The sequence below is a fragment of the Canis lupus genome, chromosome 1 (assembly GCF_003254725.2).
Source record: "Canis lupus dingo isolate Sandy chromosome 1, ASM325472v2, whole genome shotgun sequence".
Taxonomy (NCBI): Eukaryota; Metazoa; Chordata; class Mammalia; order Carnivora; family Canidae; genus Canis; species Canis lupus.
In genome coordinates, this window is record NC_064243.1 from 117,464,232 (window position 1) to 117,489,750 (window position 25,519).

General features: G+C 43.4%; 1 protein-coding gene across 2 annotated transcripts; it reads left to right on the forward strand.

Moving 5' to 3' along the window:
* The first annotated feature begins 848 nt into the window (after positions 1–848).
* On the forward strand, positions 849–24,033 carry FAM187B (family with sequence similarity 187 member B). 2 transcript variants are annotated; one of them, XM_025421736.3, is made up of 2 exons: positions 849–1,592; positions 23,624–24,033. In XM_025421736.3, the coding sequence occupies exons 1-2, from the start codon at positions 880–882 to the stop codon at positions 24,009–24,011; spliced, it is 1,101 nt and encodes a 366-aa protein (XP_025277521.1). In that variant the 5' UTR covers positions 849–879; the 3' UTR covers positions 24,012–24,033. The 2 variants fall into 2 exon arrangements, with proteins under 2 accessions (XP_025277521.1, XP_025277520.1); XM_025421735.1 differs by lacking the exon at positions 849–1,592 and adding an exon at positions 19,194–19,966.
* Positions 24,034–25,519: the final 1,486 nt, after the last annotated feature.

Genomic DNA, 25,519 nt, shown 5'->3' on the forward strand with positions numbered 1-25,519 from the left:
CAGAGCCTGATCCTGGGGACCAGGGATCGAGTGCCACGTCGGGCTCCCTGCTTGGAACCTACTTCTCCCTCTGCCTGTGTCTCTGCCTCTCTCTTTCTGTGTCTCTCATGCATAAATAGATAAAATCTTTTTTTTTTACAATTATTTATTTATTTATTCATAGAGACACACACAGAGAGAGGCAGAGACACAGGCAGAGGGAGAAGCAGGCACCACGCAGAGAGCCTGACGTGGGACTCGATCCAGGGTCTCCAGGATCATGCCCTGGGCTGCAGGCGGGGCTAAACCGCTGCTTCTCCCACTGCCTGTGTCTCTGCCTCTCTCTCTCTGTGTCTCTCATGCATAAATAGATAAAATCTTAAAAAAAAAAAAAAAAGAAAGAAAGAAAGCATCAAGATGATGATTGTTGCCCAAGATACTTTTTTTTTTAAAAAAGATTTTATTTATTTATCCATGAAAGACACAGAGAGAGGCAGAGACATAGGCAGAAGGGGGAAACTGCTCATGTGGGAAGGAGGGCACATCTTTCAATGCCACCTCAGGCATAGCGAAGGATAGTCATGGAAAAGGAGAAACCTCTCTGGAGAGTAAGTAGAGACGTGAGCCGCAGGGAACAAAGATTTAGAAAGCACCCCCACCCCCCTCAATGAGCTGATCTGGTGCTCTGCTAATTGAGCAGTCCTTCCAGTTTACAAGACAAGAGGTCCTGGCAGTTTCCTCAGTTGACTTTAGAAATGGTACAGACCAGTGAGGTCTGCGTACTCCTGAAAGTGCAACAGGACCAAGTTTCATTCCACTCAGGGCTGATGTCTGAGTTCTGTGGGTGACTTCACAATGCCCAGGGTGGTTCCCAGCATCCTTTTGTAGTCTCAGGCTACCATGTTGGCCACCCTGTGGCTGCTTAGCCTTTCTCTCCCCACTCTGCGGGCCTACACATTAATCAGCTGTGCCTATAAGAGTCTCTGCCAGCAGGCCCTAGTCTCAGGCAATGATGTTGTCCTGCAGTGTGACTATCCCAAGGCATTCTGGTACTTCTCTTCCGTTCTGGGGGAAGAACCCCTCCTGCTCTCCTCCATGCCTTACGTAAAAAAACTGCCCGGGGGCAGCCTTCAATTGACCAACCCTCAGCCCTCCCAGACAGGCCTCTATCACTGCCAGGACAATGACAGTGCCCTTGTGGTAGAGTATGAGATTGACTTCCAGGATGTCAGCACCCTGCACATTACACACAAAGACCTGGGCCAAAAGCCCCTGCAGAATGAGACTCTGGGTCTGAGTGGCCACGTACTCATCTTCACCCGCTGGGAGCCTTGGCAGGACTGTAACCGCTGTGGGGAGCCAGGCGAGCGGAAACGCTTGGGCTACTGCTACATCGAGGAGCACCTGAAAAAATCCATGCCCTGTTGGCTCTATCTGAGAACCAAGAAGGCACGATACAGCCGTATGCGGCCTGAGCTGCAGGTGGAAGCCTGTCTCGTACCCTGCAACCACGTCAAGGAAATCGACCAGCCATACTTCATCTTTGACATTCATCAATTGGGCAAGTTGACCAACAACATGTGGCTTACCTGCCCCTTGGCATCCATCTACAGGTGACTGGACCAGGGCATCAGCCCTGCCTTTGACCCTCACCTAGACTGTTTCCTGTGCCCACCTGGGGGGCAGGGGTTTGCCTTCCAGTGGAAAAGAAGGCTCTGTCTCCCAGCCCATAAGCCTTCACCATCAGTCTGTCTAGAAAGGAGTCTCTTCACTGGCCTGTTCAGATGTTCATTCAGTAGGAAGTACTTGTGTCCCTTCTGAGTCAGGCCCTGGGCAGGTGATACTAGGGACACAGTAGTGACCAAAAAGGTTTAGTCCCTGCCCTCATAAGCTCTTGATATTTGGAATGACCAAATGTAAAACCTAGACACCAAGACGCTTTGGTCCATACTCTTGCCAACATCATCGCTAGTGTGGTTTTTGTCATCTCATGGGACTCTGATGAATTCAATTTGTCAGTCCATCCTTGCACCAATGCCACAATATTTTTATTACTCTACTTTTATAGTAAGTCATGATATCTGATAGTATAGATTTTCTAACTAGTTCTTCAAGATTGTCTTGATTATTCTTGGCCCTTTGTATAAATATTTTGAAATCAGCTTGTAGTTTCTATCCCCCCACAAAATCCCATTTTTTAATAAATTGAGACTTCATTGAATCTAAAGATAAATTTGGGTAGAATTAATGTATTACAATATTCATACTTCCAATCCATGAACATCATAAATATTCCCATTATTTAGGCTTTAATTTCTCCCAATAATGTACAGTTATTAATATAGAGATTTTACATATATTTTTATTATATTTATTCCTAAGCACTTGATTTTTCATGCCATTACAAATTGTGTCTTTTTTATGGATTTATAATGCATGATTTAATAATACATAAAATAAAATAATCCAAGGTTGTAAACAGTGTTTTGACTATTGACAAAATTTTATTTTTTTTTAATTTTTATTTTTTTATTTATGATAGTCACAGAGAGAGAGAGAGAGGCAGAGACACAGGCAGAGGGAGAAGCAGGCTCCATGCACCGGGAGCCTGATGTGGGATTCGATCCCGGGTCTCCAGGATCGTGCCCCGGGCCAAAGGCAGGCGCCAAACCGCTGCGCCACCCAGGGATCCCCTATTGACAAAATTTTAATATATCTGATATTAAAATCTGATTCAAGTCATAGATATGTATTATATGTACCACACACATACAATATATAATACATATTATTATAATACAATATGTTATTATATTATCTACATTACAGTATATTGTATAACTGAAGCTAATATAATCTTATATTTCAGTTATACATCCCCCCCATATATAGAGAGGTATAATTGAAATATGACATTATATTAGTTTCAGGTGCACAATGTAATGATTCAGTATTTCCATACACTGTGAAATAATCACCACAATAAGTCTAGCTACCATGCATCCCCATACAAAGTTACAAATTTTTCTTCCTGTAATAAGATTTATTCTCTTAAAAACTTTCAAACATACAAGAAAATATTATTGACCTTTGTCACCATGTTGCACATTACATCTCCACATGCATTACATCTCCATTTATTTGTTTTCCAACCAGAAGTTTGTACCTCTTGACTCCCTTCACCCATTCTACCCACCCTTCAACCTTCCTCCCCTCTGGCAATGAACAATCTGTTCTTCGTATCTATTTTGTTTGCTTAGTTTTTTAGATTCCATGTATAAGTGAAGTCATTTGGTATTTGTCTTTCTGTCTGATTTATTTCACCTAGCATAATGCCCTCAAATTCCATCCATAGTGTCACAAATGGTAAGATCTCATTCTTTAAAAAAAAAAAAAAGATTTTATTTATTTATTCATGAGAGACACAGAGAGAGGCAGAGACATAGGCAGAGGGAGAAGCAGGTTCCCTGCAGGGAGCTTGATGCAGGACTTGATCCCAGGGCCCAGGCATTAGGACCTGAGCCGAAGGCAGATGCTCAACTACTGAGCCACCAGGTGTCCCAATTTCATTCTTTTTTAATGGCTGATAGTAGACCACTGTGTATGTATACCACGTCTTCTTTAACCATTCATCCATTGATGGGCATTTAGATTGACTCTATATCTTCTACAGTGAACATAAGGATACATATATCCTTTATATATTTTCAAATTAGTGTTTTCATTTTCTTCAGATAAGTTCCCAGAGGTGGAACTGCTGGATCATCTGGTAGTTCTATTTTTTTTTAATTTTTTAATAGTAACCCCTTATTGGAAAAATAATTTTCAAATATTTTCTCCTAATCAGTTCGTTGCCTTTTCATCTTGTTGATGGTTTTCTTTGCTGTGCAGAAGCATTTTAGCTTGATGCAGTCCCACTTGTTTATTTTTACTTTTGTTGCCTTGCTTTTGGAATCAGATCCAAAGATTTGTTGCCAAGGCCAATGTCAAAAAACTAACTGCAGAACTAACTGCCTGTGTTTTCTTCTAGGAGTTTTATGGTTTGGGGTCGTATATTTAAATCTTTAAGCCATTTGAGTTAATTTTTGTGTTTGGTGCAACATAGGGGTTTAGCTTCATTCTTTTGCATGTAGCTGTCCAGTGTTTTCCAACATAATTTATTAAAGAAGCTGTCCTTTCCTCATTGTTTATTCTTGATCCTTTGTCATAAATTAATTGACCATATACATGTGAGTTTATTTCGGGGCTCTCTGTACTGTTCTGTTGATCTGCGTGTCTGTTGTTATGCCAATACTACACTATTTTGATTACTGTGGTTGTGTAATATAGTTTGCAATCAGGGAATATGATGCCTCCAGTTTTGTTCTTTCTCAAGATTGCTTTGGTTTTTGGGGGTCTTTGGAGTTTCACCAAATTTTAGAATTATTTATTCTATTTCTGTAAAAAAAAAAGTCATTAGAATTTTGATAAGGATTGCCTTGAATCTATAAATCACTTTGAGTAATATGGACATTTTAATAATATTAATTCTTCCAATCCACAAGCACAGAATATCTTGCTATTTATTGGTGTCTTCTTCAATTTCTTTCATTAGTGGCTTATAGTTTTCAGTGTACAAGTTTTTCACCTCATGGGTTAAATTTATTCCCAGACATTTTATTCTTTTTTTTTAAAGATTTTATTTATTTATTCATGAGAGTTACAGAGACAGGCAGAGACTTAGGCAGAAGGAGAAGCAGGCTTCTCACAGGGAATCTGATGGAGAACTCAATCCCCGACCCCAGAATCATGACCTGAGCCAAAGGCAGACACTGAACTGCTGAGCCATCCAGACATCCCTATTTTATTCTTTTTGATGCAAATGTAAATGGAATCATTTTCTTAATTTCTCTAATAATAGTTAATGTATAGAAGGCGGCTGATTTTTATACATTGATTTTGTACCCTACAACTTTACTGAATTTGTTTAACAGTTTTTTGGTGGAATCTTTAGAGTTTTCTATATATATAAAACCATATTGTCCACAAATAGTGATAGTTTTACTTCTTTCTGAGTTGGATGTCTTATTTCTTTTTCTTGTATAATTGCTCTGTCTAGGATTTCCAATACAGTGTTGAATACAAGTGATGAGAGTAGGCATCTTTGTCTTTTTCCTGGTCTTAGAAGAAAAGCTTTCAGTTTGTCACCATTGAGTATAATGTTAACTGTGGGCTTGACGTATGTGGTCTTTATGTTGGGTACATTCCATCTATACCCACTTTAAGAATTTTTGTTAAAGGGCGGCCCGGATGGCTCAGCAGTTTAGCACCGCCTTCAGCCCAGGGCCTGATCCTGGAGTCCCAGCATCAAGTCCCATGTCAGGCTCCCAGCATGGAGCCTGCTTCTCCCTCTGCCTGTGTCTCTGCCTCTTTCCTCTCTGTGTCTCTCATGAATAAATAAATAAAATCTAAAAAAAAAAAAGAATTTTTGTTATAAATGGATGTTGAATTATGTCAAATGCTTTTCCTGTATCTACTGAGATAATCATATGACTTTTATCCTTCATTTTGTTAATGTGATGTATTGCATTGCTTGATTTGTGGATGTTGAATCATCTTTGCATCCCTGGAGTAAATCTCAACTTGATCATATCTTATGATCCTTTTAATGTATTGTTGAATTTGATTTGCTAGTATCTTCTTGTGGATTTTTACATCTGTGTTCATCAGGGATATTAGCCTGTAATTTTTCCTTTTCTTTCTTTTCTTTCTCTCTTTCCCCCTTCCTTTTTTTTTCTTTCCCCCTTCCATTCCCTCCTCCTCCTATTTCTTCTTCTCCTCCTCCTTCTTTTTTTTTTTAAGGTTTTATTTATTTATTCATGAGAGACACACAGAGAGAGAGGCAGAGACACAGGCAGAGGGAGAAGCCGGCTCCATGCAGGGAGCCTGATGTGGGACTCTATCCTGGGACGGTGGGATCATGACCTGAGCCTAAGACAGAAGCTCCACTGCTGAGCCATCCAGGCATCCCCTCCTCCTCCTTCATCCTCTTCTCCTCCCCCCTCTCCTTCTTCTCCTAAAAGTAAGTTTGAAAACATTCCCTCATCTTGAATTTTTGGAAGAGTTTGAAAAGGATAAGTATTAAATCTTCTCTGAATGTTTGGTGGAATTCACCAGCAAAACTTTTTGGTCCTGGACTTTTGTTTTTTTTGGGGGGGTTGGTTACTGATTCAATCTCCATCCTAGTAATCAGTTTTTTTGGATTTTCTATTTCTTTACGATTCAGTCTTGGAAGATTTTATATTTCTAGAAATTTACCTCTTTCTTCTTGGTTGTCCAATTTGTTGGCATATAATTGTTCACAGTAGTCTCATGATTATATATATATATTTTAATATATATATATAATATATAAATATATATAATATATATTCATATATATATGATTTATTCATTTATTGTAGAGAGAGAGTAAGTGTGACTGGGTGGGGCATAGGGAAAGGGACAGAGGATCTTTAGCAAATGCCACACTGAGTGTGGAGCCCAACAGGGGGTTCGATCTCATGACCCTAAGTTCATAACCTAAGTCAAAACCAAGAGTTGGACACTAAACTGACTATGCCACAGGCGCGCCATGATCCTTTATATTTTTGTGATATCAGTTGTAACTTCTCTTTCATTTCTGATTTTATTTGAGCCTTTTCACTTTTTTTAGTGAGTCTAGCTAAAGGTTGTCAATTTTGTTAATCTTTTCAAAGAACCAGCTTTTAGTTATGCTGATCTTTTCCACTGTCTTTTTAGTTTCCATTTCATTTCTTTCTGCCCTGATCTTTATTATTTCCCTCCTTCTACTAACTTTGGGTTTCACTTGTTTTTTTTTGTTTGTTTGTTTGTTTTGGTTTCTTTAGGTGTAAAGTTAGATTGCTTATTTGAGATTTTTTTTTTAATTTTTATTTATTTATGATAGTCACAGAGAGAGAGAGAGAGAGAGAGAGAGAGAGAGGCAGAGACATAGGCAGAGGGAGAAGCAGGCTCCATGCACCGGGAGCCCGACGTGGGATTCGATCGCGGGTCTCCAGGATCGTGCCCTGGGCCAAAGGCAGGCGCTAAACCTCTGCGCCACCCAGGGATCCCGAGATTTTTCTTGTTTCTTGAGGTAGACCTGTATCACTATGAACTTCCCTCTTAGAACTGCTTTTTCTATATCTCCTAGATTTTGATATTTTGTATTTCCATTTTCATTTGTATCAAGGTATTTTTATTTCTCCTTTCATTCATTTCTTCATTAATACATTGATTGTTTAGTAGCATGTGGTTTAATCTCTACATATTTGTGATTTTTTCCAGTTTTTTTCATGTAATTATTTTTCTAATTTCATACTATCATGGTTGGAAAAGATGCTTGATATGATATCAATTCTCTTTAATTTATTGAGATTTGTTTTGTGGCCTAATATATAATTTATTCTAGAGAAGATTCCATGTGCATTTGAGAAGAATGTACATTCTGCTGCTTTGGGTGGAATGTTCTGTTATATATCTATTAAGTCCATCTTGCCTATCTGTCATTTAATGCTGATATTTCCTTATTGATTTTTCTGTCCAGATGATCTATCCATTGATGTAAATAGCATATTTAAGTCCTGAACTATTGTTTTACTGTTGGATCCTCCTGTTAATATTTGCTTTACATATTTAGGTGCTCCTACGTTGAGTGCATTAATATTTACAGATATTATATCTTGTTGGATTGAACTCTTTATCATTATGTAATGTCCGTCTTTCTCTTTTACTGTAGTCTTTTTTAAAAAGGTATTATCTATTTATTTGAGAGAGAGCACTAATGGGGTGGGGGTAGGGAAGGGCAGAGGGAGAGAGAGAAGTAGACTTCGTACAGAGCACAGAGCCTGACACGGGGCTTGATCCCAGGACCCTGGGATCATGACCTGGGCTGAAGGCAGATGCTTAACCAATTGAGCCACCTAAGCACCATAGTCTTTATTTTAAAATCTGTTTTGTTTGATATAAGTATAGCTGCCAGCCTTATGTTTGTTTGTTTTTATTTGCATGAAGCATCTTTTTTTTTAATGCCCTCATTTTCAGTTTGTGTGTAACTTTATATCTGAAGTGAGTCTTATAGGCAGCATATAAATGGATTTGGATTTCTTTCTTTTTTAAAATCCATGAAGCCATGCTATGTCTTTTTTTTTTTTTTTTTTTTTTTTTTTTTTTTTTTTTTTTGAGACAGAGAGAGAGAATACTTGTGAGCAGAGGTGGGGTAGAAAGAGAGGGAGAGAGAATCTTAAGCAAGCTCCATGCCCAACACAGGTTTTGATCTCATAACATTAAGCTGAAATCAACAGTCAGATGCTTAACCAACTGAGCCACTCAGGCAGGTGCCCCCTATGTCTTTTGACTGAAGAATTTAGTTCATTTAATGATTTAAAGTAATTATTATTAGATGTATACTTATTCCCACCTTATTAATTGTTTTCTGGCTATTTTGTAGCTCCTCTCTATTCTTTCATTCTGTTGTTCTCTTCCCTTGTGGTTTGATGACTTTCTTTAGTGTTATGATTAGATTCCTTTCTCATCTTCTGTGTCTTACTGTGGATCTCTTTGGGTTCATCTTTTTCAGAACTCTCTGGGATTCCTGGATATGGATATATGTGTTCTTCCCCAGTTTAGGGAGGTTTTCAGCCATTATTTCTTCAAATAAGTTTTCTCCTCCCTTCTCTCTCTCTCTCTCTTTTCTTCCTGAGGCTCCTATCATGCGAATGTTATTCCACTTGATATTGTCCTATAGTCCCTTAAACTGTCTTTACTTTTTAATATCCTTTTTTCCTTTTGCTGCTCTGTTTGTGTAAGTTCCACTGTCCTGTCTTCCAGATCACTGATCCTTTCTTCTGCTTCATCTAGTCTGCTATTGAACCCTTCTAGTGTATTTTCAGCTCAGTCATTCTTTATAGTTCTGTGGCTTCTGTTTGATACTTTCTTGGATTTTACTTATCAATTTTTTTGGATGAAGTTCTCACTGTGTTCATCCATTCTCCTGAGTATCTTTCTGACCATTACTTTGAACTCTTAGTCTATCAGGTAAATTATTATCTCAATTTTTTTGAAGTTTTATCTTTTTCCTTCATTTGGAACAAATTCTTCTCTTTCCACATCTTGTTCAATTTTCTGTGATTATTTCTATGTATTAGGTGAAACAGCTACATCTCCCTGTCTTGAGGAAATGGGCTTGTGTAGGAGATGAACCTTTATCATTCAACTGTGTTCTAGTTCTTGGTTTTCTCTTATGCCTTTGTGGTTTTCCAAGCAGCCTGAGGCATTCTTGATAGGCTCCAGTTGTTGAGGGTGGACCTGTCAGACTTTCAAAGGGGGGAATCTCAATCAGCAGCTAGTTTCAGGCTGACTGGAAGCCAGACCATCTGGAAATAGCTTGTAAATTATACAGATGTATACAGTCCTATGGGACCGCAATCATAAACCCTGCTGACCTCTCGACTAGGTGATCTGCAAGTGTCTCTTGTGTGAGAGTTGTGGAAATTGGGGCTCCAGGTCAGTATATAAACTCCTTTCTGGGAGGTAACAGTGAACTGTAAAGAAACCAAGGGAGAGCACAAATATGGTGACCTTCTGCCTACATTCCCTGAGAACTCCTTCATAGCCTCTAGATGTGTGGCAAACTTGAAGCTATGCTAAAACTCTAGGATGTGTAAATAGATCTTTTTCACAGAAAGACTATTATGATGTATTTCAGTCTGCTGTCTGTAGAGTGCCCTGGGGATAGTAGCCTGCCAAGAACTATCCCCACAATAGTTTCAGTCCCACAGGAGACAGAAACACAAATGCTTACACACACACCCCAGCGAGCCACCAGAACCAGGCAATCAAGGGGAATTCCTTGTGTTGAGTGCATACCCGCTAGCTTTTGTGAGTCAGGGTGAGAGCACAGGGCCCAGGTACATCCATCAGCTTTGGCAAGGCTGCAGGTGAGCGCAGGGCTGGAATTCATGCTTGTCAGCTTTGGAGGGGCAGCTAGAGAAATAGATTGTATCTTTTAAATTTCATGTTCTACTTGTCTGTTGTTGGTCAATAAAAATATATTTGATATTTGTATATGACTTTCTATCAAATTATTTTGCTAAATTCACTTGCCTCCAATAAAATGCTGAGTGGAGAAGTTGATGGCAAACATAGTTATGTTATTCTTAATATTTCACTAGTAAATATAATACTGCTCTAGGTTTTTAGTAGAAAAACTATCAGATTAATAAAATTCCATTTTATTCCTAGTTGTCCAAGAGTTTTGAGCCATGAGTGAGTGTTGAATTTTATCAAATGCATGTTCTGCTTTAGTGAGATGATAATATGGTTTTTCTCCTTTATTATGTTAATATGGTGAATTTCATTTATTATGTTCATATGTAAACCCAACCTTGCTTTCCTGGGATAAACCCAATGTGCTCATGATATTTATTCTTTTTGTTTGTCATTGGAAGAAATTTGCTAATATTTTGTTTAGGATATTGTATCCTTGTTCACGAAAGAGATTGGCCTGATATTTTTCTTAGTGGTAAAAACCTTACATGATTTTGGTATTAAGGTGATGTAGGCCTCACAGAAGTTTGGAAGTATTTCATATTTTTATATTTCTGGAAAGATTTTGAAAGATAGATGCCATTTCTTAATTGTTAAGAAATGTTTGGAAGGATTCAGTGGTAAAGCTTTCTGGGTTTAGAGAGTTTTTTGTGCATAGGTTTTTAATTCTAAATAGAGAACAGTTCAGTTTTTTTCTTGTGCCAGTGTTGCTAAGCTTTTCAATGAATTTATCTATTTTATCTAAATTTTTATAAGTTTTGGCCAAAAGTTGTTTTTAATATCATCTGATTATCTTTTTGTGCCTCTAAGATCTGTAGAAATGTTTCTTTTTTCAGTACTAGTATTTGTTATTTAGGCCTTCTTCCTGTTTTTATCTTGATTAGTCTTGCTAGGCCTTTATCAATCACATTCATCTTTGAAAGAACTAACTTGGTTTACTGGTTTTGTTTATTGTAGTTTTGTTTTCTATCTAATTGATTTATGATACTTGCTTATATCTCTAGTTTTTATCTTTCCTTTTTCCCTTGAAAATATGTATTTAGTCTGGAAATTTCCCCCTAAGTACAACTCACTAGCATCCTACAAGTTTGGATATTATATATCTTCTGTCAGTTAAAAATACTTTATATCTTCAGTTGTGGTTTCTCTTTGGATCCATTAGTTATTTGGACATCTCAATGTATAAATTTCAAATATCTAGTGATGTTCTTGTCTTTTTGTATTTATATCTAACTTAATTCCACTAACCTAAAATGTGCTTCTCTTCCTTTAACATTTATTGAGACTTGTTTTATGACCTAGGATATGGTTAATTTTGGCAAAAATTTCATTTAAATGTAAAAAATATGATCTGAAGTTGAGTGCAGTGTTCTATATATATGAATTAGATCAAGTTTATATCATATCGCTCAAATCTTCTATACCTTTACTGTGGACTTGTCTATTTCAACATTTAGTACTATAAGGTTTTGCTTTATATATTTTTAGGTTCACACAAACTTAAGATCATTTTAACTTCCCATTGGACTGGCCATGTTATAAAATGTCTCTTATAGTCTCTATTAATACTTTTGGCCTTTATGTCTACTTTCTGTTATTAGTATAGCTAGCATACCAGTTTTCTTTAATGTTTGCATGATACTTTTCCATGGCTTTACTTTCAATTTCTCTATATTTTTTTACTTAGGATGAATCTCTTAAGTATGTGTTAGATTTTTGTTGGGGACACCTGAGTGGCTCAGCAGTTGAGGATCTGCCTTCAACTCAGGTCATGATCCTGGAGTCCTGGGACCAAGTCCCACATCGGCCCCCACAGGGAACCTACTTCCCCCTCTGCCTGTTTTGGTATTCAGTCTGAAAATCTTTGTCCTTAATTGGAGTATTTAGTTCATTACATTTAATGTAATTACTGATATAGTTGGGTTTAAGTTTACCATTTTCCTCTTTGCTTTCTACATGTTCTGTCTCTTCTTTTGTCTTTTTTTTAATTTGGATTTATCAAGTATTTTTTAAAAATTTTATTCCAATATAGTTAGCATATAACAGTGTTATATTAATTTCAGGTGTACAATACAGTGATTCAACGATTCTAATACATCACTCAGTGCTCATCACAATAAGTATAGCCTTAATCCTCCTCACCTATTTAACCTATCCCTCCCATTCACCTCCCCTCTGGTAACCACCAGTTTGTTCTCTATAGTTAAGAGTCTGTTTCTTGGTTTCTCTCTCTTTCATTTGCTTATTTGTTTTGTTTCTTAAATTCCACATACGAGTGAAATAATATGGTATATGTTTTTTTCTGACTGATTTATTTCATTTAGCATTATATTCTCTGACTTCATCCATGTCATTGCAAATGGGAAGATTTCATTCTTTTTTATGGCTGAATAATACATATATATATATATATATATACATATATATATATGAGTATATATACACACACATACATATATATATGTATATCACATATTCTCTATCTATTCATCTATCTGGAAGCAGATAGCATCCGTGGATGGGCTGCTTCCATAATTTGACTGTCGTAAATAATGCTCCTATAAACACTGGGGTACGTATATCCCTTTGAATGAGTGTTTTTGTATTTTTAAAAGATTTTTAAATTTTATTTATTTTTAAAGAGAGACAGAAAGAAACAGCATGAGCAGAGGGGAGGGGGGAGACAGAGGGAGAAGGAGAGAATCCCTAAGCAGGTTCCATGCTGAGCATGAAGCTCAATGGCCTGATCCCAGGACCCCAAGATTGTGACCTGAGCCAAAATCTGGAATTGGTCGCTCAACCAACTGAGCCATCCAGGCACCCCAGTGTTTTTGTATTTTGGGGGTAAATACCCAGTAGTGTGATTACTGGATCATAGTACAATTCTATTTTTAACATTTTGAGGAAACTTTATACCATTTTCCACAGTGGCTGCACTAGTTTGCATTCTTAGCAACAATGCGAGAATATACCTTTTCTTCCAAATCCTCTTATGATTGGCCATTTCTTTTATTTTTTATTTTAATCATTCTGACAGATGTGAGGTGATATCTCACTGTAGTTTTTTTAAAAAATATTTTATTTACATATTTGAGATAGAGCAAGAGAGAGAGAACATAAGCAAAGGGAGAGGCAGAGGCAGAGGGAGAAGCAGGCTCTCCACCCAACAGGGAGCCCGATGCAGAGCTCAATCCCAGGACCCTGGAATCATGACCTGATCTGAAGACAGACGCTCAACTGACTGTGCCACCCAGTTGCCTCTTCATTGTAGTTTTTATTTGCATTTTGCTGATGATGAATGATGTTGAGCATCTTTTCCTGTGTCTGTTGGCCATTGGGATGTCTTCGTTGGAGAAATATCTGTTCACGTCTTATGCCCATTTTTTAATTGGATTATTTGTTTTTTTTTTTTTTTGAATGTTGAATTGTATCAATTCTTTATATATTTTGGATACTAACCCTTGTCAGATAGGTCATCGGCAAATATCTTCTCCTAATTCAGTAGGTTGCCTTTTAGTTTTGTTGATTGTTTCCTTGGCTGTGTAGAAGCTTTTTGTTTTGAGGTAGTCCAAATGGTTTATTTTTGCTTTTATTTCCCTTGCCTCAGGAGACATATCTAGAAAACTGTTGCTATGGCCGATGTCAGAGACATTACCACCTGTGCTCTCGTCTAGGATTTTAATGATTTCAGGTCACACATTTAGGTTTTTACTCCATTTTGAGTTTATTTTTGTGTATAGTGTAAGAAAGTTACCCAGGTTCATTCTTTTGCATGTAACTGACCAGTTTTCCCAACACCATTTTTGAAGAGAGTGTCTTTTCCCCATTGCATATTTTTCCCTGCTTTGTTGAAGATTAGTTGATCATATATATATTTATTTATTTATTTGCATAATTGTGGATATACTTTGGAGTTTTCTTTTCTGTTCACTACGATCAAATGGGATTTATTCCTCAGATGCAAGAGGGGTTCAATATTTGCATATCAATTGGCATGATATATCATATTAATTAGAGAAAGGATAAAAACCATATGATCATTCCGGTAGATGCAAAAAAAAGCATTTGACAAAGTACAACATCCATTCGTGAGAAAAGCCCTCAGCAAAGGCAATATATGAAAAACCCATGGTGTACATCGTACTCAGTTGGGAAGAATTGAGAGCTTCCCCTCTATGGTCAGGAACAAGACAAGGGTGTCCACTCTCACCACTTTTATTCAACATAGTACTGGATTCATCAAGTATATTTTTCACCAAATATTTTTTAATTATTCCATTTCCCCCTCTATTAGCTTATTATTATTTTTAAAAAGATGTTATTTATTCATTCATGAGAGACACACAGAGAGAGGCAGAGACACACGCAGAGGGAGGAGCAGGCTCCATGTAGGGAGCCCGATGTGGGACTCCATCCAGCAACCTGGGATCATGCCCTGAGCCAAACAGATGCTCAGCCACTGAGCCACCCAAGCACCCCTCTATTAGCTTATTAGATATGCATTCTTTTATTGTTTTCTCTAGAGATTACAAAATTTATTCTCACTCATTATGATATAATAATATAATATAAATTTATACTTGTACCATTTCCTAGACAATGTAGAGATCTTATAACTTTTTAGCTCCATTTGTTCCCCTTCCATCTGTTGTACTCTTGTTATCAGATATCTTTATTTTAAATATATTTTAAACCCCACAAGACATTATTTTTAAACACTCTAAATGTTAATTTAATTTTACCCGCATATTTACTTTTTGGTAGTTTTCATTCCTGCATTACCTTACTTCCACTGGGGATCATTTTCCTGCTACCTGGAGAATTCTCTTCAGTATTACTTTTAGTGTGCTCTGCTGTGGTAAATCTCAGGTTTCATCTGAAAATATCTTTATTTTTTGCCTCCATCTTTAAAGGATATTTTCATTGTGGTTTTATAGAAGTCTCCATATAGAATTCTAGATTGGCAATCATTTTCTTTTAGTGCTTTAAAGGTGTTGTTCCATTGTCTTCTACCTTCCATCATTTATTTTGATTATTTATTTATTTATTTATTTATTTATTTATTTATTTATTTATAGATCATGCACAGGGAGGGACAGAGGGAAAGGGAGAGAAGTAGACTTTCTGCTGAATGCAGAGCCCAGCGTGGAACTCAGTCCCATGACCCTGAGCTCATGACCCGAGCTGAAATCAAAGAGCCAGACACTTAACTAATTGAGCCACCAGGTGCTCCCCATCATTTCTTTTTAAAAGTCAATGTAGGGGGCAGCCCGGGTGTCTCAGCAGTTTAGTGCTGTCTTCAGCCCGGGGCCTGATCCTGGAGACTGGGATCGAGTCCCACGTCGGGCTCCCTGCATGGAGCCTGCTTCTTCCTCTGCGTGTGTCTCTGCCTCTCTCTCTCTCTCTCTCTGCCTCTCTGTGTGTGTCTCTCATGAATAAATAAATAAAATCTTTTTAAAAATTAAAAAAACATAAAAGTCAAAGTAGGATCATGATCTCAGCTCAGGTCTTCATCTCAGGGTCGAGTTCAAGCTCTATACTGGGTTCCACTCTGGGTGTGGAGCCTACTTAGTAATGATAATAATAAGAATAGTGATGATGATGATGATGATGATGATGATCTTAAAAAGTCAATGTAGGGCCTTATGATTGTCGCTTTGAAAGCACTTATCTTTTTCTTCTCTGGACATTTTTATTATATCCTCTTTGGTTTTCAGCAGCATTTTCCTATAATGTGTCTAGATGTGGCTTCATTTATATTTATCCTGCACGGTGTTTGAAGGTCATCTTTTTTTTTTTTTAAGATTTATTTATCTATTCATGAGAGACACAGATTGAGAGGAGAGGCAGAGACATAGGCAGAGGGAGAAGCAGGCTCCGCAATGTGGGACTCGATCCCGGATCCGGGGATCACACCCTGAGCCAAAGGCAGGCGCCCAATCTCTGAGCCACCCAGGTGTCCCTGAAGGTCATCTTGAATTTGTTGCTTTGGTGCTTTTCATGAGTTTTGGAAAATTTTTATTCAATGTCTTAAAATATTGCTTATGTTCTTGTCTCTCCTTTGCTTCTGAGTCTCCATTAACATAAATGTTAGAACTTTTCACCATGTCTTATATATCTCTTACGCTCTTTTATGTATTTTCCTATCTTTTTTTTTTTTTTTTTTTTTGCATGCTTCAGTATGGATGTTTTTCTGTAGGCCCATCTTTCATTTCCTTAATCCTCTTTCCTGTTGTGTCAAAGAGCTTGCTACTCTTTCTAGTGAATTCTCAATTTCACATATTTAATTTTTCAATTCTAGTATTTCCATTTAATTCTTCTGTATAGATTCAAAATCCTCATCTTATCATCTCCTGGACATATTAATCAAACTTACCTTAAAGTCTATAGTTGTTAATTATTAGCAAAAGTGCTGGTCTGATATAAGCTTCTCAATTGTAGCAGTAAGCAGAAACCTCACCCACGTTATTTAAAGAATATCAGGGAATCTGGATTTTCACATGAAATCTCTTGGACTGGACTCCTGGGTGGCTCAGCGGTTGAGCATCTACCTTTGGCTCAGGGCGTGATACCCGGGTCCTGGGATCGAGTCCCACATCAGGTTTGGAGCCTGCTTCTCCCTCTGCCTGTGTTTCTACTTCTTTCTATATCTCTGATGAATAAATAAATAAATCTTTAAAAAAAAGAAGTCTTTGGATTTTACATGTTGGTCACTGATTTAAATATTCTAAAAACACCCTAGGGAGGCCAATGAAAACATTTATTCAGGCTGGATCCAGGCAGTTTATTACTTCTCAGTTAGACAAAGTGAAAATTGGAAGTGGGCTATCTCAGGGTCCTCCTAGCCCTGCTTCCTTGTTTAGAAAAGAGATTCCTGGGCTGAGGAGAGAGACAGAGACAGGGAGGGAGAAGCAACAGAAGTGCAGATGTTAATGTGACTTAGGTAGAGGGACTTTACAAGATCCTAGGAAGCAGAAAAAGACTCTAGATAGTTTTATAGATGTGAGAACAGAGGGGATGTGTGGCCCATTGGGGGACAAAGGTGGTGGCAAGATGCCTCAGAAGCAGCATCAGACTGGAACTGGATGCCTCAGTTCCAGTCTGAGCATCCAATTTGTGCCAAACACAGCCTGTAGAGGTCCCTGCATGGGGCAGGGACACGACTAAGAGAGCCCCAAGCCATAAGGAGCCGGGTGGAGAGGAAGGCAGGATGTCCTAGCAAAGGTGTGCATGAACCTCTGACCTCACCGCTCCTCACTCCCCTGCTTGTCCACTACTTCTTGGTCACTCTGGCCTTTACATATGGCAGCCGTGTCAGGGTCTAGCCATCTCTTGGGAATATCTGCAGATATCCACAGGGCTCTTTATCTCACTCTATTCACATGTTGGTGAAACCGCCTTGGGGGAGTGCTCAGACAGGCCCGATCCCACTCCCTAAAACAGCTCACACCCACAAACTCTTCTCGTCCTATCCCCATTTCTCTGCTCTGTTCTCATCCTCAGCGATTATAGGGTAACCCTCCCTGTTTGAGGACCCCATGCTTTTGTGAATTCACCTACTTGCTGAAATTCACGCAAAGCCCCCAGGTCAGTACCCACAGGGGTTTCATCGTCCTCCGCAGACAGGCCCAGGGTGGTGGAAACGTTGAGTCACTAACAACGCGCATTCCCAGCTGAGGTCCAGCAACATGCGGCCGCCTTCTAGTTTTAGGGCTCCCGCTATCAGCAAGTATCCTTTGTCCATGGTCCGTTTAGTGCCGCTCTTGTGTTGTTGCTGCATTTTTGCATTTTTGCTGGTGATTCTGCTGTTTCAAATGGCTCCCAAGCAGTGCTGATGGGCTGGCCAGCGTCCCTAAGCACAAGCAGCCTGTGACATATCTTGCGGAGAAAACGTGTGTTCGGGAAGCTTCGCTCAGGCGTGAATTAATTGTGCTGCTGGTCCTAAGTTCAATGTCAGTGAATTAAGAATGTATATTAAATAAGAGGTCTTTAAACAAAAATACTCGTAAAGCAAGGTTCTGTGTTGAGCAGTTGACAAAGATATTATGACCAGAGGCTTGGAGGACCTTAAGCCTGTATTTCTCCTAGAAACAATGTTTCCACATTTGCCAACTCAGCAACTTTATAGAACATAACAGCCCTGAATAAGGAGAATCTACTGTGTCTGATACTATGTATTATATACTTGCCTATTATCTATCTCTTCCTCTAGAAGGTAAGTCCAAGGTGGGGGTGGGAAGGGGCTTTGTCTGACTCGCTCAGGGCTGTGACTAGAATAAGGGCCAGCACATGGTAGGCATGCAGTAAACATTTGTGAAATGAGTGAATGATGGCAGATCAAGCCTGCACGATAATCATTTTTAATGTCGAGCCCGACAAGGGTAGGTTAGGAAAGGGTTTTGGAAAGAGACAACCGAGAAAAATACTTATCTGCTTAAAATGAATTGAATCATGCAGATATCTGTGGAAAGAGTCTGGGACGGGTGTGTGCAAAGATCCTGAGGCAGGAGCCCTTTGCTTGCCTGATGTTTTCAGGAGATGGCAGGGAGGCCAGCGTGGCTGGGAACACAGGGCTGGGATAAAGGGGCAGGAAGTCAGAATGGTAACCAGAGAGGGTTTAGTCACCTTTCATCACCTTTCCACGCCCAGTGCTAAGAATCGTGCCCAGAACGAACGTAGTAGGCGTTTGGGGGGAAATGTGTTGAATGTTCACATGTGACACTTTAGGGTTTTTAAAAATATTTTATTTATATATTTGAGAGATAGAGACAGAGCATGAGCTGGGGGAAGAGGCAGAGGGAGAAAGAGATTCCCTGATGAGCGAGAAACCCACTGCGAGGCTCGATCCCAAGACCCTGAGATCAGGACCTGAGCCGAAGACAGATGCTTAACCGACGGAGCCCCCCGGGCAGCCCCACGTGTGGCACTTTAATGCCAAAGCCGGGGATGGTAGAGAAAACCTTGAATGGACAAATTAAGTTTCGTCCTATCCCAGCAGAGCGGGGGACTCAGAATAGGAATTAAGTAGAGTTGTTCAATTGTCGCAAATCAAATGGGGATTGTGACCTCACAAACCCATGGCATGGACTATAATGCGTCCTGCGGCCCAGGGCTGAGATCTGGGTCTCTTGGGTGACTTCACAATGGCCAGGGTGGTGTCCTGCCCACCACCACAGCCCCAGTCCACCATGCTAACCACCCTGTGCCTGCTGCTCAACCTCGCCACCCCCTTGCTGGGGTTCTATCCTTCCTTCAGCTGTCCCAGTGAGAAGCAATGCCAAACAGCCCTCCTCTCAGACAATGACATCTTTTTGCTCTGCAACTCTTCTGGGGCACAGTGGAACTTCTTCTTCATGAACAACAGGGCCAACTGGCCCAACAAAGTCTCCAGCGTTTCCAACATAGAAATAATACCTGGAACCGGCATTCTCATTAGGAGTCCGTTGCCCTCCCAGACAGGCTTCTATCACTGCCAGGACGAGAATGGCATCCAGGTGGTGCAATACGAGGTTGACTTCCAGGATGTCAGCACCCTGCATATTACACACAAAGGCCTGGGCCAGAAGCCCCTGCAGAATGAGACTCTGAGTCTGGGCGGCGAGGAGCTCATCTTCACCCGCTGGGAGCCCTGGCAGGACTGTAACCGCTGTGGGGAGCCCGGCGAGCGGAAACGCCTGGGGTACTGCTACATCGAGGAGCCCCTGCAGAAACCCGTGCCCTGCTGGCTCTACCTGGGGGATCTGAAGATGTGGTCCACCCGCCTGCGACCTGAGATGCAGGTGGAAACCTGCCATGTCCCGTGCAAAACATCAACGCTGGATTTCATCACCTTTGACAACTTTGAGATCAGCGAGGAGTCAGAATCCGTGTGGCTCACCTGCCCCCTGGGATCCATCTACAGGTGATGGAGGCAGGCACCAGCCCCTCACCCCTCGCCAGGCTCCCCCAATCTGGAGCCCTCATGACTAATTCGTGCAGAGGGCAGGGCTCCCCCGGGAGCAGCCCTGCAGGCTATCTCTGCTGGCCTCTTCAGACGTGCCTTTGGCAAGAATCCCCTGGTGCCCACATGCTCTTGGGTCACACAGGTGGTACAGGACAGCTGACACCTATGGAGGGCTCGGCTGGTTCTGGGCCTGGTCCCGTGGTTGGCCCATGCTGTGGATGCGGCAGTCATCGGACCCCCGCCCCCCGCCCGGGAAGCCCCCAGCCAGCGTGGGTGGGTGCTACGGACAGCCTCAGGGTGGCCAGGGCTGGCGTGGGAGCAGCCCATGTGAGTATGAGTCTGTGCTGGGGGGAAGGCTGTGGGCCCGAGGCTGCTTCTCATCTGGCAGGATCAGCAAGTGTCAGAGCGAGGATGGTGCCCCCGGGGGATGCCCATCAGGGTCCGCCTCCCAGAGCTCACGCTCCTGTTCTTGTCTTCCTGCCGGGAGCCCTGGGAAATCTCCCCTTGGCCTGTCTTCCCCAAGCCACCGGCACTAGCCAGGAGTAAGGACTACAACCACCCACAGTGCTGTGCTTCGGCCCAGGCTGCATCCTGTTCCCACCCTCCTTCCCGGGGCCTCAGGGGCTGGGGGCTCCACGGGGGTCCAGCTCAGAGGGGTGCAGTTCTTGTCCAGGGGGAGCCGTGGTGACTTGAAACCGTGAGGTCCCCTCGCTCTCATTCCTCACATGCCTGTGGCAGCCCCTCCCTTGCAAGGCGGGAGCCCGAGCCACCTCTTGAGGCCTCTGCAGCCACCTGCTCCATCAAATCTGGGCTCGCCACCTCCATCTGGTTTTCTTCTCCTTATTCCAGCTGTGACTTCTCTCCTCCTCTTTTGTCTCCCTTCCTCCTGTCTTCCTCCCCCTGTAAGTCTAAAAGTTAACACCTAGTCTCTCCAAAACCCCCACAATTCAGAAGTGCGGGAAAGTGCATGGGTGCCGGCTATCTGGACTGGGACGCTTGTCCCATGTCATTTGCCAGATAAGGGATTCCTGAGCGCCAGTCACAGGCCCTCTGGATGAGACTCAAGAGATGGGGGACTCCTGGGCGACTCAATCACTTAAACGTCTGACTCCATCTCAGCTCAGGTCTTGATCTCAGGGCTGTGAGTTCAAGCCCCGGGCTGGGCTCCATGCTGGCCGTGGAAGAACTGAAAACAGAACAAAAAACTCAAGAGAGGTCACTGAGGCTTCGAGAGCTACCATGTCTCTCGGGAGCTGCGTAGAATGGCATTTCATGTGAGCTTTATGTCCTGGACTCTGGATTCAGGCGGGCCTGGGCCCCAGTCCCAGCACTGCCACTCTCCCAAGCTGTGCGACTTGGGGCCTGTGGCATCTTTCTGGGCCTCAGTCTCCCTCTCTGTTGAATGGGGGTTGTATCCCTTTCCTCGGGCCCATCATAACAAAGTACCACACCCTGGGGGGCTTAACACAATTACAATGTATTCTCTTACTGCTCTGGAGTCCAAGTCAAATTGTCACGAGGGCCATGTGGCCTCTGAGATGCTGAGTGGAATCTGTCCTGGCTTCCTAGCTTCTGGGACTGGCAGGCCATCCTTGGCCTTCCTGGGCTTGTAGCTACATCCCCCCCCACCCCCCACCCCGATCTATCCGCATCACTTGGCATTTTCCCTGTGTGTTTGTATCTGGGTCTCTTCTCCATTTCTTAAAAGGACACCTGTCATATTGGATTTAGGGCCCGGGGCTACGTCTTTCAGGCCGCACCTTACCTGGTACATCTGCAACAACCTGATTTCCAGATAAGGTCACCCTGTGGCAAGGACACAATCCAACCCAGTACCGAGGTCTCGCTGGCCCCGGCCTCGCTGGGTCACTGTGTGATGTCTAAGGATGCAAATGCCTACAAAACACTCCGGAGAGTGTCTGACCAAAGTTCCGAGCTCTCATTGGTGTCCTTTTTTGCTTGTGTGATTATTGGCTTTGTCAGTGTTGTCTACTGAGCGGCCCTCTGTTCCTCAGCCGTGATAGGTGTGTTATGTGTCTGATTTGCTTGGTCACGTACCATGTTTTCACTCAGTGTTTGTTTATAAACCAAGCACTAATGTTGGTCCCCGGGGGGCAGGGGAGACCAAAGCTGGGAAGATTCCTGCCCTCATGGAGCCGTAAAACAATGTCACGAATAAAACATACGGTGGCCATCAGGGAAATACAAATCAAAACCACAATGAGATCCCACCTCACCCCAGTGAGAATGGGGAACATTAACAAAGCAGGAAACCACAAATGTTGAAGAGGATGTGGAGAAAGGGGAACCTTCTTGCACTGTCGGGAATGTGAACTGGTGCAGCCACTCTGGAAAACTGTGTGGAGGTTCCTCAAAGAGTTAAAAATAGACCTGCCCTACGACCCAGCAATTGCATTGCTGGGGATTTACCCCAAAGATACAGATGCAGTGAAACACCGGGACACCTGCACCCCGATGTTTCTAGCAGCAATGGCCACAGTAGCCAAACTGTGGAAGGAGCCTCGGTGTCCATCGAAAGATGAATGGATAAGGAAGCTGTGGTCTATGTATACAATGGAATATTCCCCAGCCATTAGGAAGGACAAATACTCACCATTTGCTTCGACGTGGATGGAACTGGAGGGTATTATGCTGAGTGAAATAAGTCAATCAGAGAAGGACAGACACTATATGTTCTCATTCATTTGGGGAATATAAATAATAGTGAAAGGGAATATAAGGGAAGGGAGAAGAAATGTGTGGGAAATATCAGAAAGGGAGACAGAACATAAAGATTCCTAACTCTGGGAAACGAACTAGCGGTGGTGGAAGGGGAGGGGGGGGGTGGGGGGTGGGGGCGAATGGGTGATGGGCACTGAGGGGGGCACTTGACGGGATGAGCACTGGGTGTTATTCTGTATGTTGGCAAATTGAACACCAATAAAAAATAAATTTATTATTTAAAAAAATAAAAATAAAAAAATTTTTTAAAATTAAAAAAAAATAAAACATACGGTGTGCCAGATGGTGGTAAGGAAGGGCTGGGAGGGGGATGGGAGTGGAGGAAAGAATCATTTTAGATACAGAGGACAGGGGAGGCTTCTGAGAAGTTGCCAGACCAAAAGGAGGTGAGGGGGCCGCATGTACTGAGGGAGTGCACTCCCGGTGGAGGGAACGGCAGGAGCAAAGGCCCTGAGGCAGGACAGAGCCCAGCCCAGCAGGTTGGAGGGCCACCTTGGAGGCCAGCATGGCTGGGAGAGAGTGAGGTACAGGGAGATTGGAAGAATGAGGCTGGCAGGGAAATGGGGGTGGAGGGGCTATCACACAAGCAGTGTTCTCGCTGATTCCTCCAAGTAGCCCCCAAGTAGTGAGGTGGGTACGACCCCTACACCCCCAGTTTTCAGACGATGAAGTAGAGGCTCGAAAAGCTGGAGGTGTGTGCCCCTTGCCCATTAGTGTGGGGTGGAGCTCCGAGCTGCATGCCCACCGTCCCCCCTGCTGCTGGGGCCCTCTGGGAGGGGGCGCCCCGTCTGCTGTTCCCCGGGGAGCAGGGGGCCGCCGTCTCCACCTCCTTTCTCCCCGGGCTGCTGCAGCTCACCTTGTCCTCCTTTGCAGGCCCATCCTCTGGGAAGCCAACGACATGCCCCTGACGTGGCAGGGCCAGCTCTCCAACCAGGACTTAAACACCGTTCTGGAACCCGCCAACGGCGGCAGGCAGCTGCAGGTCTTCCAGCCAGCCATCTACAAGTGCTTCGTGCAGCAGGAGCTCATGGCTCGGTTCAACCCCAGGCCCTTTCCCGACGTGCCGGAGGCCCTCAGGGAGGAGGAGGCAGGCCGGCAGCAGGGGGCGAGGGAGGCCTCGAAGGGGAAGGCCGGGCCTGTCCTCAAGGGGCTGAAGTTGACGCTGCTGGTGGGCATAGTCCTGGGGCTGCTGGGGCTGCTGCTCAAGTTCTTCCACCATTCCCAGGGCAAAAGAAGTGACCAGGTGCTGCTGGTGAAATAAAGCGAGGCCTCGGTGCCCAGGACCCCTGGTCTCCTGTGTCTTCAGCCCCTTACCTGTCCTTCCCTGGGCACTCTGGGGGAGAGGGGGGCACCCAGACAGACCCATGGCCATAGCTGAGGCCGGGTCTACCCTGTTCCAGGTCCTGCTCTGTTAACTCATTAGCAATCCCAGTCCCACAGATGGGGAAACTGAGGCAAGGCTGCTGTCTAGAGCCTAGGGGGCAGGGCTCCAGTGTGAACTCGGGTTACCTGGCTCAAGCCTTGTGTTCCTCCCCGGGAGGGAGGGATGGAATGGAAGGAGGCCGTTTGCAGGATGAGTCTCTGGGAGTTGGGAAACCGCGGCCACCTTACTGACTGCACTCCCCCAAGGACCAGGGCCGAGGTGGGCTGGGGGGCGGGGAGCCCGCAGACTGCAGATGTGCACTGCATTGGGGCCTTTCCAGGCTGCTCGCCTGCCCCACCCTGCCCCAGTTGTGCCTGGGGCCTCGGGCTTAGCCACATCTCTTCCGAGGCCGAGGATGCTGCCAGGGGATGGGTCAGGGTGGCCCAGGGCAGCTGGACGCGTGTCACCCTTCCTGGCTCTTGCAGTGCAGAGAGCCCCTGGGGCCCCGAGAAGGAGAGACAGACCCCTGTGCCAGGACAAGGCGCCAGGCCTAGCCCAGCTGGCCCGCGGGAATCACCAAGCCTGGCCATTCCCAGAAATTCTATACACTGCGCAGCAGAGTGCAAGAGCGGGAAATAAAATATTAATGCCTGGTAAAGCTCATTGCCCTGATGTTGCACTGTGAAGCAACGGCAGCACAGATCTGGAACTTCCAGAAGAGAACTTCTGCCCCTGAGGAGAGAACAGAGCTCGCTCCTCACTTAAAGACGCAGTTGCCAGAACACGTAAGGCTTCACCGGTGCCTGGAGGCGCAAAGATTCCTGCCGAATGCGGGAATGTTCGCGGGGAGCTGCCCGGGGAGGAGGCCGAGGATAATGACAGTGGTGGCAAATATTTGTGGACTTCCTGGCAGGATCAGAACTCACACCGTTCGCGAACATTACGTCCTCACGGCCACCCGTGAGCCTGCGGTTCCTACGAACCTCGTTTTATAGTCGAGAACCGCAAGGCACAGAGGGTTCAAGCGCCCTGGCTGGGGTCACACAGTGAGCTTGGGGGGAGGCCGGGGGTGGGAGACTGAAGACCTCTGGGCCCCTCCTGGCCGGACGCCCAGGCCTGTCCGCACAGCCCTAACAGTCACAGCTGCAAGTGGCCTTTTGGACCTGAGGTGACAGCTGGGGCTCCCGTCACAACAGCCACAAGGAAACGAACCCTGCCAACCATCTGAGTAAGGTTGTAGCAGATTCTTCAGCCAAGCATCCACCTGAGAACTCAGCCTGACCCTGACACTTTGCGGGCTCGGGAGACCTCGCTGAGCGGGAGACCTGGTCCCGCCACCTCTGGACTCCTGACCCCCAGACACTGGGGTACCATGCATGTGTGCTGTTTTAAGCCACTTAACATCT

Coding starts and splice junctions, on each gene's coding strand:
- FAM187B (XM_025421735.1), top strand. CDS start 19,209: ATGGCCAGGGTGGTGTCCTGCCCACCACCACAGCCCCAGTCCACCATG. Junction 19,967..23,623: donor CCCCTGGGATCCATCTACAG/GTGATGGAGGCA, acceptor CCTCCTTTGCAG/GCCCATCCTCTGGGAAGCCA.